The sequence below is a fragment of the Thalassophryne amazonica genome, chromosome 14 (genome assembly GCF_902500255.1).
Source record: "Thalassophryne amazonica chromosome 14, fThaAma1.1, whole genome shotgun sequence".
NCBI lineage: Eukaryota > Metazoa > Chordata > Actinopteri > Batrachoidiformes > Batrachoididae > Thalassophryne > Thalassophryne amazonica.
In genome coordinates this window covers 4,151,878-4,166,491 of record NC_047116.1, presented here as the reverse complement: position 1 = coordinate 4,166,491, position 14,614 = coordinate 4,151,878, and the positions used below count along the sequence as shown (strand labels likewise).

Genomic DNA, 14,614 nt, shown 5'->3' with positions numbered 1-14,614 from the left:
AAACAACAGCCACTCTGAAGGACCGATAAGGGAATTGTTAAGTAAAAAGGTTATTGATGTCGGTGGATCGAACCATTTCTTAACGATACCCGAAAGGAACCGGTTCTCGATACCCATCCCTATTCTTGATTGCCACTAGTATTTGTATGTGTGTTTGACATGGTGACTCCAGTAAGCCTCTTGATGTGGAGGTGAGAAGGTGAAAATCACTGAACTGTACTTTGTAAAAGTCTTCTGCAGAAAAGCGTCACTTGTCAGTGGGTAACGTTGCCCAGTACACCATGGGACAGTGCAGACTGTACTCTTATTTGAAGGTTCACAGAACCGCAGAGAAAACAATGAATTACTCCTAAATTAAGTGCTCACATTTTTAAGAATAAATTACTGTGCCTCATAAGTGGTATTCACTTACACGAACAGATGGGGGCGCTCACACAGCCTCTGCCTTCTTGTTCTGTTTGGCTGAGGAAACAAAGGTGCTCTGCTCACAAGTTGAGTTTTTTTTTTTTTATCTCAGCAGATGTGCTAATATTCTTCTTGAGAGCTTAAATTAAGTTCAGATTTGCATGACGAACTGCTATCTGTCACTTTAACAGATCTTCACTCTACATTTTGTTGTTACAGGAATGAATGTGTGGAAAAGAAAGATGCTCCTGATGTTTTCTTCTGCTGCTGTGAAGGTGACTTATGCAATGAGAAGTTCTTCTACAGTCCAGAAACCCAGACGCCATGTCCACGTAGGTTTAATGTCATATGTGTCATGCTCAGGCACGTCTGCTGCAGGTGGCCTTAGTTTGTTCTAGGGCCGCAGCTATTGATTATTTTAGTAATCAAGTATTCTATCAATTATTCTGGTGATTAATCGAGTAATCGGATAAAAACTACTTTTGTGTTTTTAAACATCAGTAGTCCAGGGCTCTCCCTACGCAATGGCACAATGTCTCTGCACCAGTCTTGACATTTTGCTGAAATGGTGATGGGATGTGGCTTTCTGTTTTGTTTTGTTTTCTCCAACTTGTAAAAAGTAACCATTTTTAAGTTTGTTTGTTTTTTATAAAGGTTGGTGAACTGGGTCCCTGCATGTTTTTTTTTTGTTTGTTTTTTTTTTTATCTCTCTCTGAGATTCAGCAGATGCATTTCAGCTGGAGGTTGAACATGCAAACCTCGCAGTCACTTTTTTAAAAATTATTATTTTATTTAAGTTTTTTTTTTTGTGAAACGTTGTGTGTTGCCCAGAAACGTGAAAAATAAATGTGAAACACAGAAGAAAGACTGGACTTCTGCTGTTTGTCAGCAGAAGTCCTCCTCTTCACTCACTCTGGGGATGGAGCTGTGACTCGCACCGAGCAGAGAGAGACAGCAGCCGGCCGCTGGGTCACTAGTCACTCCCCACGTCGAGCGGACCGTGTGTTTTTAAAAATAGACAAACACACTGCTTCGCTTTAAATGTAAGTCTATTTCAGATGATCAGCGTGGACCCTCTTTCGCTTAAAATGCTTTATTTTACTCTGTGTGTTGTGTTGGAAAGCTGTAGCTATCATTGCTAATTTGATTAGCTGTTATGTTGTAGTCTGTTTTGTTTTTTTCTGGGGATGTTGCAGCACCACACATAGGCCTGGCAGATGTACTACAACATTAAACGAAGCTTCAAAGCTCAGAATTTGCCTTGAACGTTTTTTTTGTAACCAAATTATTTGAGTTACTCGACTAATCATTTCAGCCCTAGTTTGTTCATGGTCAGCTGAGGAACCATTTGAAGTCAGATGGGTGTGTTCAAACAGAAGCTGCAGTGTTTGGCACCGTTACCATAGAACCAGATGGGAATGCAGAATTTTCAACAGTGCAACTCTGTGAATGACCTTGAGTGACCCAGCCAGAGCCCGAACCTGATTGTATGTAGAATTTTGAGGAACAAAATGAATTTCATCCATTTTAAAATAAAGCTGTAAGATACAACCCCTGGCAAAAATTATGGAATCGCCGGCCTCGGAGGATGTTCATTCAGTTGTTTAATTTTGTAGAAAAAAAGCAGATCACAGACATGACACAAAACTAAAGTCATTTCAAATGGCAACTTTCTGGCTTTAAGAAACACTATAAGAAATCAGGAAAAATAATTGTGGCAGTCAGTAACAGTTACTTTTTTAGACCAAGCAGAGGGAAAAAAAATATGGAATCACTCAGTTCTGAGGAAAAAATTATGGAATCACCCTGTAAATTTTCTGCCCCAAAACTAACACCTGCATCAAATCAGATCTGCTCATTAGTCTGCATCTAAAAAGGAGTGATCACACCTTGGAGAGCTGTTGCACCAAGTGGACTGACATGAATCATGGCTCCAACACGAGAGATGTCAGTTGAAACAAAGGAGAGGATTATCAAACTCTTAAAAGAGGGTAAATCATCACGCAGTGTTGCAAAAGATGTTTGTTGTTCACAGTCAGTTGTGTCTAAACTCTGGGCCAAATACAAACAACATGGGAAGGTTTTTAAAGGCAAACATACTGGTAGACCAAGGAAGACATCAAAGCGTCAAGACAGAAAACTTAAAGCAATATGTCTCAAAAATTGAAAATGCACAACAAAACAAATGAACGAATGGGAGGAAACTGGAGTCAACGTCTGTGACCGAACTGTAAGAAACCGCCTAAAGGAAATGGGATTTACATACAGAAAAGCTAAACAAAAGCCATCATTAACACCTAAACAGTAAAAAACAAGGTTACAATGGGCTAAGGAAAAGCAATCGTGGACTGTGGATGACTGGATGAAAGTCATATTCAGCGATGAATCTCGAATCTGCATTGGGCAAGGTGATGATGCTGGAACTTTTGTTTGGTGCCATTCCAGTGAGATTTATAAAGATGACTGCCTGAAGAGAACATGTAAATTTCCACAGTCATTGATGATATGGGGCTGCATGTCAGGTAAAGGCACTGGGGAGATGGCTGTCATTACATCATCAATAAATGCACAAGTTTACGTTGATATTTTAGACACTTTTCTTATCCCATCAATTGAAAGGATGTTTGGGGATGATGAAATCATTTTTCAAGATGATAATGCATCTTGCCATAGAGCAAAAACTGTGAAAACATTCCTTGCAAAAAGACACATAGGGTCAATGTTATGGCCTGCAAATTGTACGGATCGTAATCCAATTGAAAATCTTTGGTGGAAGTTGAAGAAAATGGTCCATGACAAAACTCCAACCTGCAAAGCAGATCTGGCAACAGCAATCAGAGAAAGTTGGAGCCAGATTGATGAAGAGTACTGTTTGTCACTCATTAAGTCCATGCCTCAGAGACTGCAAGCTGTTATAAAAGCCAGAGGTGGTGCAACAAAATACTAGTGATGTGTTGGAGCGTTCTTTTGTTTTTCATGATTCCATAATTTTTTCTTCAGAATTGATTCCATATTTTTTTCCTCTGCTTGGTCTAAAAAAGTGACTGCCACAATTTTTTTTCCTGATTTCTTACAGTGTTTCTTAAAGCCAGAAAGTTGCCATTTGAAATGACTTTAGTTTTGTGTCATGTCTGTGATCTGCTTTTTTTCTACAAAATTAAACAATTGACTGAACATCCTCCGAGGCCGGTGATTCCATAATTTTTGCCAGGGGCTGTAAAATGTGAAATAAGTGAAGCGCTGTGAATATTTTCCAGATACACTGTATTCAGGATGTGCTTAAACTGTGGCGGTATTGTTGTGCACTGTTAGACATCTTCAACCTCTAACCTGGTTGACCTACACTTAGTAATGTTATTTCTTGCTGAAAATTGATACATTTGAATAGGGATGGGTATTGATAAGATTTTATCGATACCATTATTGATTCCGCTTATCGACCTGATTCCTTATCGATTCCCTTATCGATACCTCTTGTAAATTTTCTGTGTGCTAAAAGTAGGCTTTACAGGTTTTCTGTGTTAACATTTTATTGAGTCTTAAAGTAAATAAATATGAAATTGGTCACTGGATCCTTGATCTCTGGACATACATAAAAATAAACAAAATCTGTAGTTTTTGTCAAAAGCATTTCCTTTCAGACATTATTGGCATGGATGTCTCTCCGTACCTCTGAGCTGAGCTCTTGCAGCCGGCTGTGCTGCACGTCAGGATGTAATTCATAAAGGACGTCTCATTTTAGGAGGAAAAAAAGTTTTAGTCGATTGTAGTTTGTCTGTATTACAGCGTTTGGAAAGAGGTGTCATTTTATTTAAAGCGGCAATTCATTTTGAAGTTATTAATTCCGAACGGACTCTGTCTCGGCAGAGAGCCGCACAGCATTTGGAGCTGTGTCAATGGAACGGAGGACGATTCTCGTTTCTTGACTGCAACAAGACAAGCGTCCCAGTTAGTGACTTTAATCCACACAAAAGTGACTCATGATTGACATATTTTGATGGCTTTGAGAGGGGTTAGGAAGCGGACTTGCCGCTTCTGAAGAGCAGCGATTCAAAGAACCAATGAGCCAGCGGATCGAAGCATTACTTCATTGGTTCACACTTCAAAGTAGAGTCACACTGCAGAAACGGTTGATTACAGACCTGCTGCAGGATCTGTAATCAATGTAGAGAAATGATCATTTTCCCAACAAATGCCCTCAAAAACAACGGCTGCTCTGATGGACCGATAAGGGAATCATTAAGCAAAAAGACTATTGATATCAGTGTTTCTAATCATTTCTTAATGATACCCCAAAAGAACCGGTTCTCGATAGTCATCCCTACATGGAAATCAACACAAACTAGTAGCACAGCAGTAAATCTGAGAAGGTCTGTTGGGGAAATGTTCTAGAATCTGTTGATTTGATAAAGAATGGCCCAAAAGTGTTTTTATAATGTCAAAGATGCAAATATAAACTGTTCTTTGTTGCCAGGTTAGCCAAAACAATAGAAAAACATGACTTTTTACCAAGCATTGTGATGTTTTTTTAAAAATAAACAATTATTAAATAACCCTCCTTTGCTGATGTCTCTTCCGTAGCATCCAGTAAGTCGATGCCTGCGATGCTACCGCTATTGACCACACTGATGTACTCGCTGGTGCCAATAATGGGCATCACCGGCATCGTCCTCTGCTCCTTCTGGATGTACCGCCACCGCAAGCTGGCCTACCCACCTGTGCTGGTGCCCACTCAGGTGAGATGCATATCACCTCACCTTTTTATAAGCTTAACGCTGATTTACTGTCAGGGTGGAAGTTCATGATTAGAAACCTGATTAGATACTCCAGACTTGGACATCGTCCACTGAATGGTGACTGTCTCTTATTTTGAACTTGCTTTCTTCTTGTCTCCAATTTTGAAATGTCTCATCTTTCTATTGGTCAAAACAGTCTCAACAGATATCAACATAAACCAGCACAAACCTAGCTGCAATTACCAAAAAATACTCTGCAGAGGTCTTTGTTGCTGTTGAATTTTGGTAATCCCCCAGTTTATCAGATAATCACATCCTGTGAAATTACTCAGATCTCCTCTTCCAGCAAACGTCTGTGAGGGCTGCGGCTCAGACAGGTGGTGACTGCACTGTGTGGCTCTGCTCTTCCAGCGAGGGCATTGAGCAGCAGACGATTTTTCTTTTTCCTGTCAGAGTGCTACATCAAAACGTCAGTACGCTCACGGTTTCTGCATGATTAAAGACCAACAACAGCTTCCTTTCCAGGTTCTTTCTCCTGAGGCTGCTCAGGAAGTGTGGTCGCTGCTGCTGTCGCTGTAGTCTTGGCAGTCCAGGAGAGGTGCTCCGAGCTGACAGTCCCTAGAAACTAAAATATGTCCAGGCTGGTTCCCCACTACGTTTCCTCTGGAAGTCCAGGATGAGTTCTGTGGTTTTGTGCAGACAACCTGTCCTAGTTTTTTTTTTTTTTTTTTTTTTTTTTTTTTTTTATATATATAGTAACTTCAGCTTTTAGAAGAGACCCACACAGACACAGGAAGGAACTGGGCAGTGCTGGAATCAAACCCCAGTACTTCAGGAGTTACAACCTCTGTTCCACCACGCTGTCCAACATGTGTGACCTCCTCACACTCTGGTGGCTGCATCAGTCTGTGTTCCTGATTGGTCAGCTGAGGTGTGATGTCAGTCAGCCGGGAACATTTTGGACTTTAACAAGACAATAGCAGTGAGGAGGATTTGATGAGACAGATGCTGAAGTTGTGCGTCTTTATGTGATGTGGTCTTTTCTGTGGGCGTGGATACCGTCTGACTCCTTGCTGAGCTCACCCAAACGTGACGGCGTCTGACATGAAGTATGAGTTAAGTCTGTTGTTGCTGATGAGCGGAAAATGTTTTGTTCCTCACAGATCTGATGTAAAAAGGTTCTTTAATAACTTCAGAAACACTGCTGTACTCTGTTTACATTAGTTTCACTCCATGAATGTGTTCACCATCGACATTTTGTTGCTTCTTGTTTCTGACATCGACTTTTACGCTGGAAACTTTTCTTCTCCTCATCCAGCATGCCTTTCATATAATGATTGAGGTAAGACATTCCTGCTCCAGTGTCTTTATTTACTTTTTCTTTTTGTCCTGTCTGAGCTTCAGCCTGCTATGTTGTTGTTGTTTCTGTTTCCTCGTCATTCAGTGAAGGTTCCGACTTGGTTGTTGATGCATAGGTGGATGGTTCTGGATCACAGGCAGATGTGCATGAATGATATGAAATGTGTCTCAGTCATCTAATCAGCATGCAGCCAGTGATTGGATGCAGACCCTCCAACCCCGCCCCCAACATGTCATGTCTGCCATGGCCCATGCACTCAATGGGAAATTTAAAACCTTCATTTTCCAGGATGCAGATGTATTTGGGTGTCATATAAACAAATAATGAATGTTTTCCATTAATACAGTGGGAAGAATATTTTCATTGGTTGAAAGATGAACGCATCATTGATTGTTTGTGTAATACTGTTTTTGAAGGATTTGGTCAGATTGATCCCTATGATGTGATTTTAACTGATGTAGAGTGTCTCTGTTTTGGGCGTCAGAGATCAGCTGGGTCAAAAAGGCTTATCATTGGGTGTTAGCTTGACTTTGCTGGTTCATAGTTTCAAATTTGAGCTCTGTGCAAAGGCACCTTGCAGATTAATCTCTATTTGATTTTTCTTCCATGGATGGATCCGTTATTGGTGGCTATAAATTCAGGAATTGATTTCTGTGTTAAGTTTCAGCAGAAAAGGCCTTTGTGTCGCTGTCCTCTCGACGCGTCTCCTCCTGTCAGGCTGAATGCTGCTTTATTTTGATCACAGAATGAAGGTCACTGCAGGTGACCATCGGTCTTGTTCGCCTCCACACAAGACGACTGTCACACAGTCACCAAGCACAGTGCCACGTTTTCACAATTTATATAAGGGGAGAAAGGTCAAGTCTTATCAGGTTACCGTCCCCAGCTCTGCCGTCCTTCCTTTATGTTCCTTTTCCTCCTCTGAATCCAGATAAAGGATTTTCTTTCATCTTCCTACTAGTTATAACAGTTTCAGAAAAAAGTGGGAGGGACAGATGATTGCTTTCTTGATGGACACATCAAATCTGACTGGATAACTGTAAATGACCACAGTGGCAGCTGGATTATGACATCCTGTTGAGTCTTCAGATCATCCATCACTCCATCAGCTCGGTGCTGACAGTGGTTGGTGATTAAAGAACATGTTCCACATTATTTAACGTCCCAGTTAGCAACACAATATCAAACTGTTCATGACTGTAAGTCTATCCGCCCACATGCAGTAATAATTAGTGATCTCTGATGTATTTATTACTAATTATATTCCTTGCTGAGCAGTTCCAGAAAACATCTTACTCTGTACTTCTCGGTGTGTGACATATATTTTAGAAAAGCAGAAACACCCCGATGGCCGACAGACAGAGCGAAACGAATGTGGTTATGTCCAGTAACTATTCTTCTTTGCTTTCGTTTGAAATGGTAAATGGACTGCATTTATATAGCGCTTTTCCATCTGCATCAGACGCTCAAAGCGTCTTTACAATAATGCCTCACATTCACCCCGATGTCAGGGTGCTGCCATACAAGGCGCTCACTACACACCGGGAGCAACTAGGGGATTAAAGGCCTTGCCCAAGGGCCCTTAGTGATTTTCCAGTCAGACGGGGATTTGAACCCAGGATCTTCTGGTCTCAAGCCCAACACCTTAACCACTAGACCATCACCTCCCCACCTTTTGCCACCATTTGAAGCCTCTGTAAATCCGAGCCACCATTTGAAATTGGTGGCTCGGATTTATAGAGGCTGTACTTAACTTTTTCAGGGGCTGTCGGATTTTGGATCCTAACGTGTGCTGACGCTGCTGTTTGTGTCACAGGACACTGTTTACTGCCGCCATGAACATGGATGTGGAATGTCTCCACGACACTTTTTTATCACTTACACTTGCATGTCATTTTCAGGAGATAATGGACTTACTTTCTAACATGCCAGAATTCTGAGAGTACTCAAGGAGCTGGCAGCAGAGCTGTAGTTGGACATTATTCTCCAGCCGGCAATCGCGCATGATCTGTGCGTGAGGATTTAGAGTGGACCTGCACATTGGTCTCAGACTGGCAGTTGTGCACGCGATCCATGCGTGGGGACTCTTTGGTGGCGTGGACTTTACATATTTAATCTTGGAAATCATTCTACAAGTGGGTGAGTGCCCTGTTCAGTTTTGTCCCCCTTTTGTACACTGAACCAAAAATACAAATGCAACGCTTTTGTTTTTGCTCCCATTTTTCATGAGCTGAACTCAAAGATCTAAAACATTTTCTATATACACAAAAGACCTATTTCTGTCAAATATTGTTCACAAATCTGTTCTTGAGCACTTCTCCTTTGCCAAGATAATCCATCCCACCTGACAGGTGTGGCATATCAAGATGCTGATTAGACAAAATGATTATTGCACAGGTGTGCCTTAGGCTGGCCACAGTAAAAGGCCACTCTGAAATGTGCAGTTTTGTTTTATTGGGGGGTGTTGGGGGGAGGGGGGCATCAGAAACCAGTCAGTATCTGGTGTGATCACCATTTGCCTCACACAGTGCAACACATCTGTGCGCTTCACTTGGAGAACTGTCATTGGTTAATTCACAGTTTAGGAGACCACAAAACAGTTTTTAATGTTCGTGGTGCGTAACATGATGTTTTTGCAGACGTGCCCCACTGTAGACTATCAACAGTTTTCAGTAAATGGAGAGATCTTGGACCATTGGCAGTTCTTCCCCTGCGTGGCTGACAAGAAATCCAAAATGGGATAACTGAAGAAGTCACAAAAGAACCCAGAAGAAATGCTAAAGCTCTGCAGTCCTAGAGGATGATGGCAAGCGGCGATGGCATCCAAACCATTGCTGGCTGAGAGAAACACACAGGATGGACTTGATGAAACCCAAATCCTTTTGGTGTGATGTTTTGTTGACTGATGGACCAAAGTCAAACTTTGACATGAGCTCATTACATCTGATGTAAAGCGACTGTGACTTCAGCAACAAGGACGTCATGCTGGCAGTTGATTATTGTGTTTGTGGTGTGATGGTTTGCTGCTTCAGAGAGACTCTCCATCTATGATGAAACCAAGGTACTGTACGTCAGGTCATCAGTCCATCATATGTAGCCAGTGAGACAGCCAAATACCCAAGAGCAAGTCCAACTCTGAGTTACTTGGAACAAGTTAAGGTTTTGGGAGTTGTCTAGTCAGTGTGCACAAGGACACACCCACATTTCACCTGGCTGCAACAGATTGACAGTTACATTGGAGAGGATGTGATGTGCAGCACCGGCGTGTGCTCCATGACCCAACCGCACAAAACCCAAATCAAGAAGGATGCTGTGGTCTTTGTGGAATCAGTGGATCCCTTGATTGTGGCATTTATTTTAATTTTTGTTTTTGTCCTGACGTACAGTGTCAGGGTTTCTACCATTGATTTTCAGCAGGCGGTGACACCATTAAGAGGCGCTTAAATGTAATCGGACTTTAAAAAAAGTTGGAATAATCAAGATGAATTTTCATGATGATCATCTACATCATAGGTGTCAAACTGATTCCAGAAATGGCCAAGAGGGTGCAGGTTTTCTTTGTAACCACCAGCTCCACCATGTGATTTCACTGACGAACATCACTTTGAGCAGATGGGAAGAGTTCATCAGTGAAATCACCTGGTGGAGTTGGTGGTTACAAAGAAAACCTGCACCCTCTTGGCCATTTCTGGAATCAGTTTGACACCTATGATCTACATGAGTGTTAATTTTTCAGCAGTTTTTTTTTCCTCAGCCGTCTTGTGAGTCATGATTTTTTTAAGTTTCTGTCTGAAAACTTTCTTGTTTGTCTGAATTGAATTCTGCACAGAAGACTGGATGTTTAATTATCGAGAGAGTTTGGTTTTTCACCCGGGGCCAAGCGATGATGATATTTCACTCCACATAATGATGCAAAATCTGTATTTTGTGTCTTTGTCTTGTTAAACTTTGTATTAAAATCTGACGCCTTGAAGTGAGAAATGCTTAAAAATAATGAAGCAAGAAGCTTTAGAACACCCTAACTTCCAGAAAACAAGCTCATAATCAGGTAGCAATCCTACAGTCCTGTTATTATCTTTTAAACTAAATCGTAAAGATCAAAATCTTTGTTCCTGCAGGTCAGCAGACACACACAGAGTTAAAATAGTTTTGTCAGAAAGGATTCATAATTTTATTTTTCTAACAGGAACCGGGCCCAATGCCCCCCTCACCCATCCTGGGCCAGAAGCCGCTGCAGTTGCTGGAGATCAAAGCCAGGGGGCGCTTTGGCTGCGTATGGAAGGCTCAGTTGCTCAGTGACTATGTGGCGGTCAAAGTCTTCCCTATCCAGGTAGGTTGACCCAGTCTGTGTGATTCATCTCCGTGTTAGAGTATCGGTGCAGGGGTCCTGTCGTGTCTGTGTGACAGTTTGGAAGTCGTTCTTAAGGGCCCCTTCACACATAACACGAATAAGTAGGAGTCAGGGCAAATCACGGAGAAACAGCTTGCACGAAAACATCGAACTGACGTCGAGAAGGACTAGGGATAGGTATCGAGAACCAGTTCCTTTCGGGTATCGTTAAGAAATGATTCGATCCACCAACATCAGTAAGCTTTGTGCTTAACGATTCTGTTATCGGTCCTTCAGAGTGGCCGTTTTTTTGGTGGGTGTTTGTCAGGAAAATGATAATTTCTCTACATTGATTACAGACCCTGCAGCGGGTCCTTAATCAACTTTTCTGCAGTGCGGCTTTGCTTTGAACCTTGAACCAATCGAAGCAGTGGTTCGCAGATTGAAGCAATGCTTCGATCGATTGCTTCGTTTATTTCTTTCTTTTGCTTAATTTTGCCCCGCTAAAACCCTAAAGAGCATATGTCTGAGTATTATTTACCTTTTCTATGTTAAACCGACCTGTTATGGTCTTCTGAAACAGTTGATGTATTTTACAGATGTATTTTATAACTTTAAAAACGGGAGCGATGCTAACGCGTTAGCATGTCTATGGCATTTTCAATGTTAAAAGTTAGCATTTAGCAATTGCAGCCGTCATCATGTTCGGGTGCATTTGTTTTCAAATTGTAATATTCCTTAAATTTATTTTTGCTTATATATTAATAATCTAATGATTATTATATACAATTTTAGAGAAAGAGACAAAAAGAACCTGAATAGAAACACAACAGAAAACATATAATAGCAACTAACATAAATAAATACATACAGAAATAAATGTTTCCTGTGAACACCGAGTGACTCTCACACCTCCATTTCATCCCTGTCTTATTTAAGTTTAATGACAGTTTGTTTCGGTCAAACCATATTTTCAATGTGTTAATTTATTCAGTGATTTCCTCCAGAACTATCTGCCAAACTAGAAAACTGCTGCATCCTAGTAAGAGCAGAATACTACTGGAATGAATTTGAATAAGGAAAGTTGTATTTTTTTTTTCTCTCACCTAAATGGATACTCCAGTTTATCGTCTGGAATAGTCCCAGATTGCATTTTAGAGCTTCTAGAATTGCAACATTTTTGTGCAGGTGGTGTTGGGGGGTAATTTTGGGTTTCAGCTTTTTTTGTTTTTCACCACTTTCATCCCTGAATGAGTTGTGATTCACTTTTGTGCAGATTAAAGTTACTAACTGGGACTCCTGTCTCATTGCGAGAAAGAAACGAGAATTGTCTGACAAGTCAAGATAGAACGATAGAATCCAGTCTGAATTAATAGCTTCAAAGCGAAACACCGTTTTTATTTTTATTTATGTCCAGAGATCAAGGATACAGTGACTAATTTCATATTTATTTACTTTAAGACTCAAGGAAATACATAGAAAACCTGTAAAGCCTACTTTTAGTACAAAATTCACGAGGTATCGATAAGGGAATCGATAAGGAATCGGATCGATAAGCAGAATCGATAATGGCATCTATCGATAAAATCTTATCAATACCCATCACTAGGAAGGATACACGATCGGGCAGGAGTGAATGATCCCGCTGCGACAGTCAGTATCTGGTGTGATCACCATTTGCACGCTCATGCACAGGCAAGAAACCGTTGCAGCGGGATCACATGACGCAGTTGCTGTGGGGGGGTATGCCACCCACGGGATTCGAACCTGCAATTTATAAAATCTCTGATTGCCAGACAGAAACTTCTGATCAAAAATGACTCCAAGATTTCTCACAGTATTACTAGAGGTCAGGGTAATGCCATCCAGAGTAAGGATCTGGTTAGACACCAAGTTTCTAAGATTTTTCTGGCCAAGTACAATAACTTCAGTTTTATCTGAGTTTAAAAGCAGGAAATTAGAGGTCATCCATGTCTTTATGTCTGTAAGACAGTCCTGCAGTTTAGCTAATTGGTGTGTGTCCTCTGGCTTCATGGATAGATAAAGCTGAGTATCATCTGCGTAACAATGAAAATTTAAGCAATGCTGTCTAATAATACTGCCTAAGGGAAGCATGTATAAAGTGAATAAAATTGGTCCTAGCACAGAACCTTGTGGAACTCCATAATTAACCTTAGTCTGTGAAGAAGATTCCCCATTTACATGAACAAATTGTAATCTATTAGATAAATATGATTCAAACCACCGCAGCGCAGTGCCTTTAATACCTATGGCATGCTCTAATCTCTGTAATAGAATTTTATGGTCAACAGTATCAAAAGCAGCACTGAGGTCTAACAGAACAAGCACACAGATGAGTCCACTGTCTGAGGCCATAAGAAGATCATTTGTAACCTTCACTAATGCTGTTTCTGTACTATGATGAATTCTAAACCCTGACTGAAACTCTTCAAATAGACCATTCCTCTGCAGATGATCAGTTAGCTGTTTTACAACTACCCTTTCAAGAATTTTTGAGAGAAAAGGAAGGTTGGAGATTGGCCTATAATTAGCTAAGATAGCTGGGTCAAGTGATGGCTTTTTAAGTAATGGTTTAATTACTGCCACCTTAAAAGCCTGTGGTACATAGCCAACTAATAAAGACAGATTGATCATATTTAAGATTGAAGCATTAATTAATGGTAGGGCTTCCTTGAGCAGCCTGGTAGGAATGGGGTCTAATAGACATGTTGATGGTTTGGAGGAAGTAACTAATGAAAATAACTCAGACAGAACAATCGGAGAGAAAGAGTCTAACCAAATACCAGCATCACTGAAAGCAGCCAAAGAGAACGATATGTCATTGGGCTGGTTATGAGTAATTTTTTCTCTAATAGTTAAAATTTTATTAGCAAAGAAAGTCATGAAGTCATTACTAGTTAAAGTTAAAGGAATACTCGACTCAATAGAGCTCTGACTCTTTGTCAGCCTGGCTACAGTGCTGAAAAGAAACCTGGGGTTGTTCTTATTTTCTTCAATTAGTGATGAGTAGTAAGATGTCCTAGCTTTACGGAGGGCTTTTTTTATAGAGCAACAGACTCTTTTTCCAGGCTAAGTGAAGATCTTCTAAATTAGTGAGATGCCATTTGCTCTCCAACTTATGGGTTATCTGCTTTAAGCTGCGAGTTTGTGAGTTATACCACAGAGTCAGGCACTTCTGATTTAAGGCTCTCTTTTTCAGAGGAGCTGCAGCATCCAAAGTTGTCCTCAGTGCGGAGATAAAACTATTGATGAGATAATCTATCTCACTCACAGAGTTTAGGTAGCTACTCTGCCCTGTGTTGGTATGTGGCATTGGAGAACATAAAGAAGGAATCATATCCTTAAACCTAGTTACAGCGCTTTCTGAAAGACTTCTAGTGTAATGAAACTTATTCCCCACTGCTGGGTAGTCCATCAGAGTAAATGTAAATGTTATTAAGAAATGATCAGACAGAAGGGGGTTTTCAGGTTTTCAATCGATCAAAACATTTTTTTTTCTCCCAAAATGAGACATGCTGTGCTGATGTGCAGCAGCCGGCTGAGCTCAGCTCAGAGGTACGGAGAGACATTCATGCCAAAATGTTTGAAAGGAAATGCTTTTGACAAAAACTACAGATTTTAATTATTTTTATTTATGTCCAGAGATCAAGGATCCAGTGACCAATTTAAAATGTTGACATAGAAAACACGTAAAGTCTACTTTTAGTACACAGAAAATTCACAAGAGGTATCGATAAGGATCGATAAACAGAATCGATAATG

At 40.7% G+C, this 14,614-nt stretch overlaps 1 protein-coding gene across 1 annotated transcript in view; it reads left to right on the top strand.

The window, feature by feature from the left end:
- The window catches only part of acvr2aa (activin A receptor type 2Aa), a 74,694-nt gene that overhangs the window by 39,001 nt on the left and 21,079 nt on the right, over positions 1-14,614 (top strand). The window contains exons 3-5 of the mRNA XM_034185858.1: positions 625-737; positions 4,987-5,141; positions 10,688-10,831. Of these exons, the coding sequence (XP_034041749.1) occupies positions 625-737; positions 4,987-5,141; positions 10,688-10,831 (412 nt within the window). The remainder of the gene's footprint in view (positions 1-624; positions 738-4,986; positions 5,142-10,687; positions 10,832-14,614) is intronic.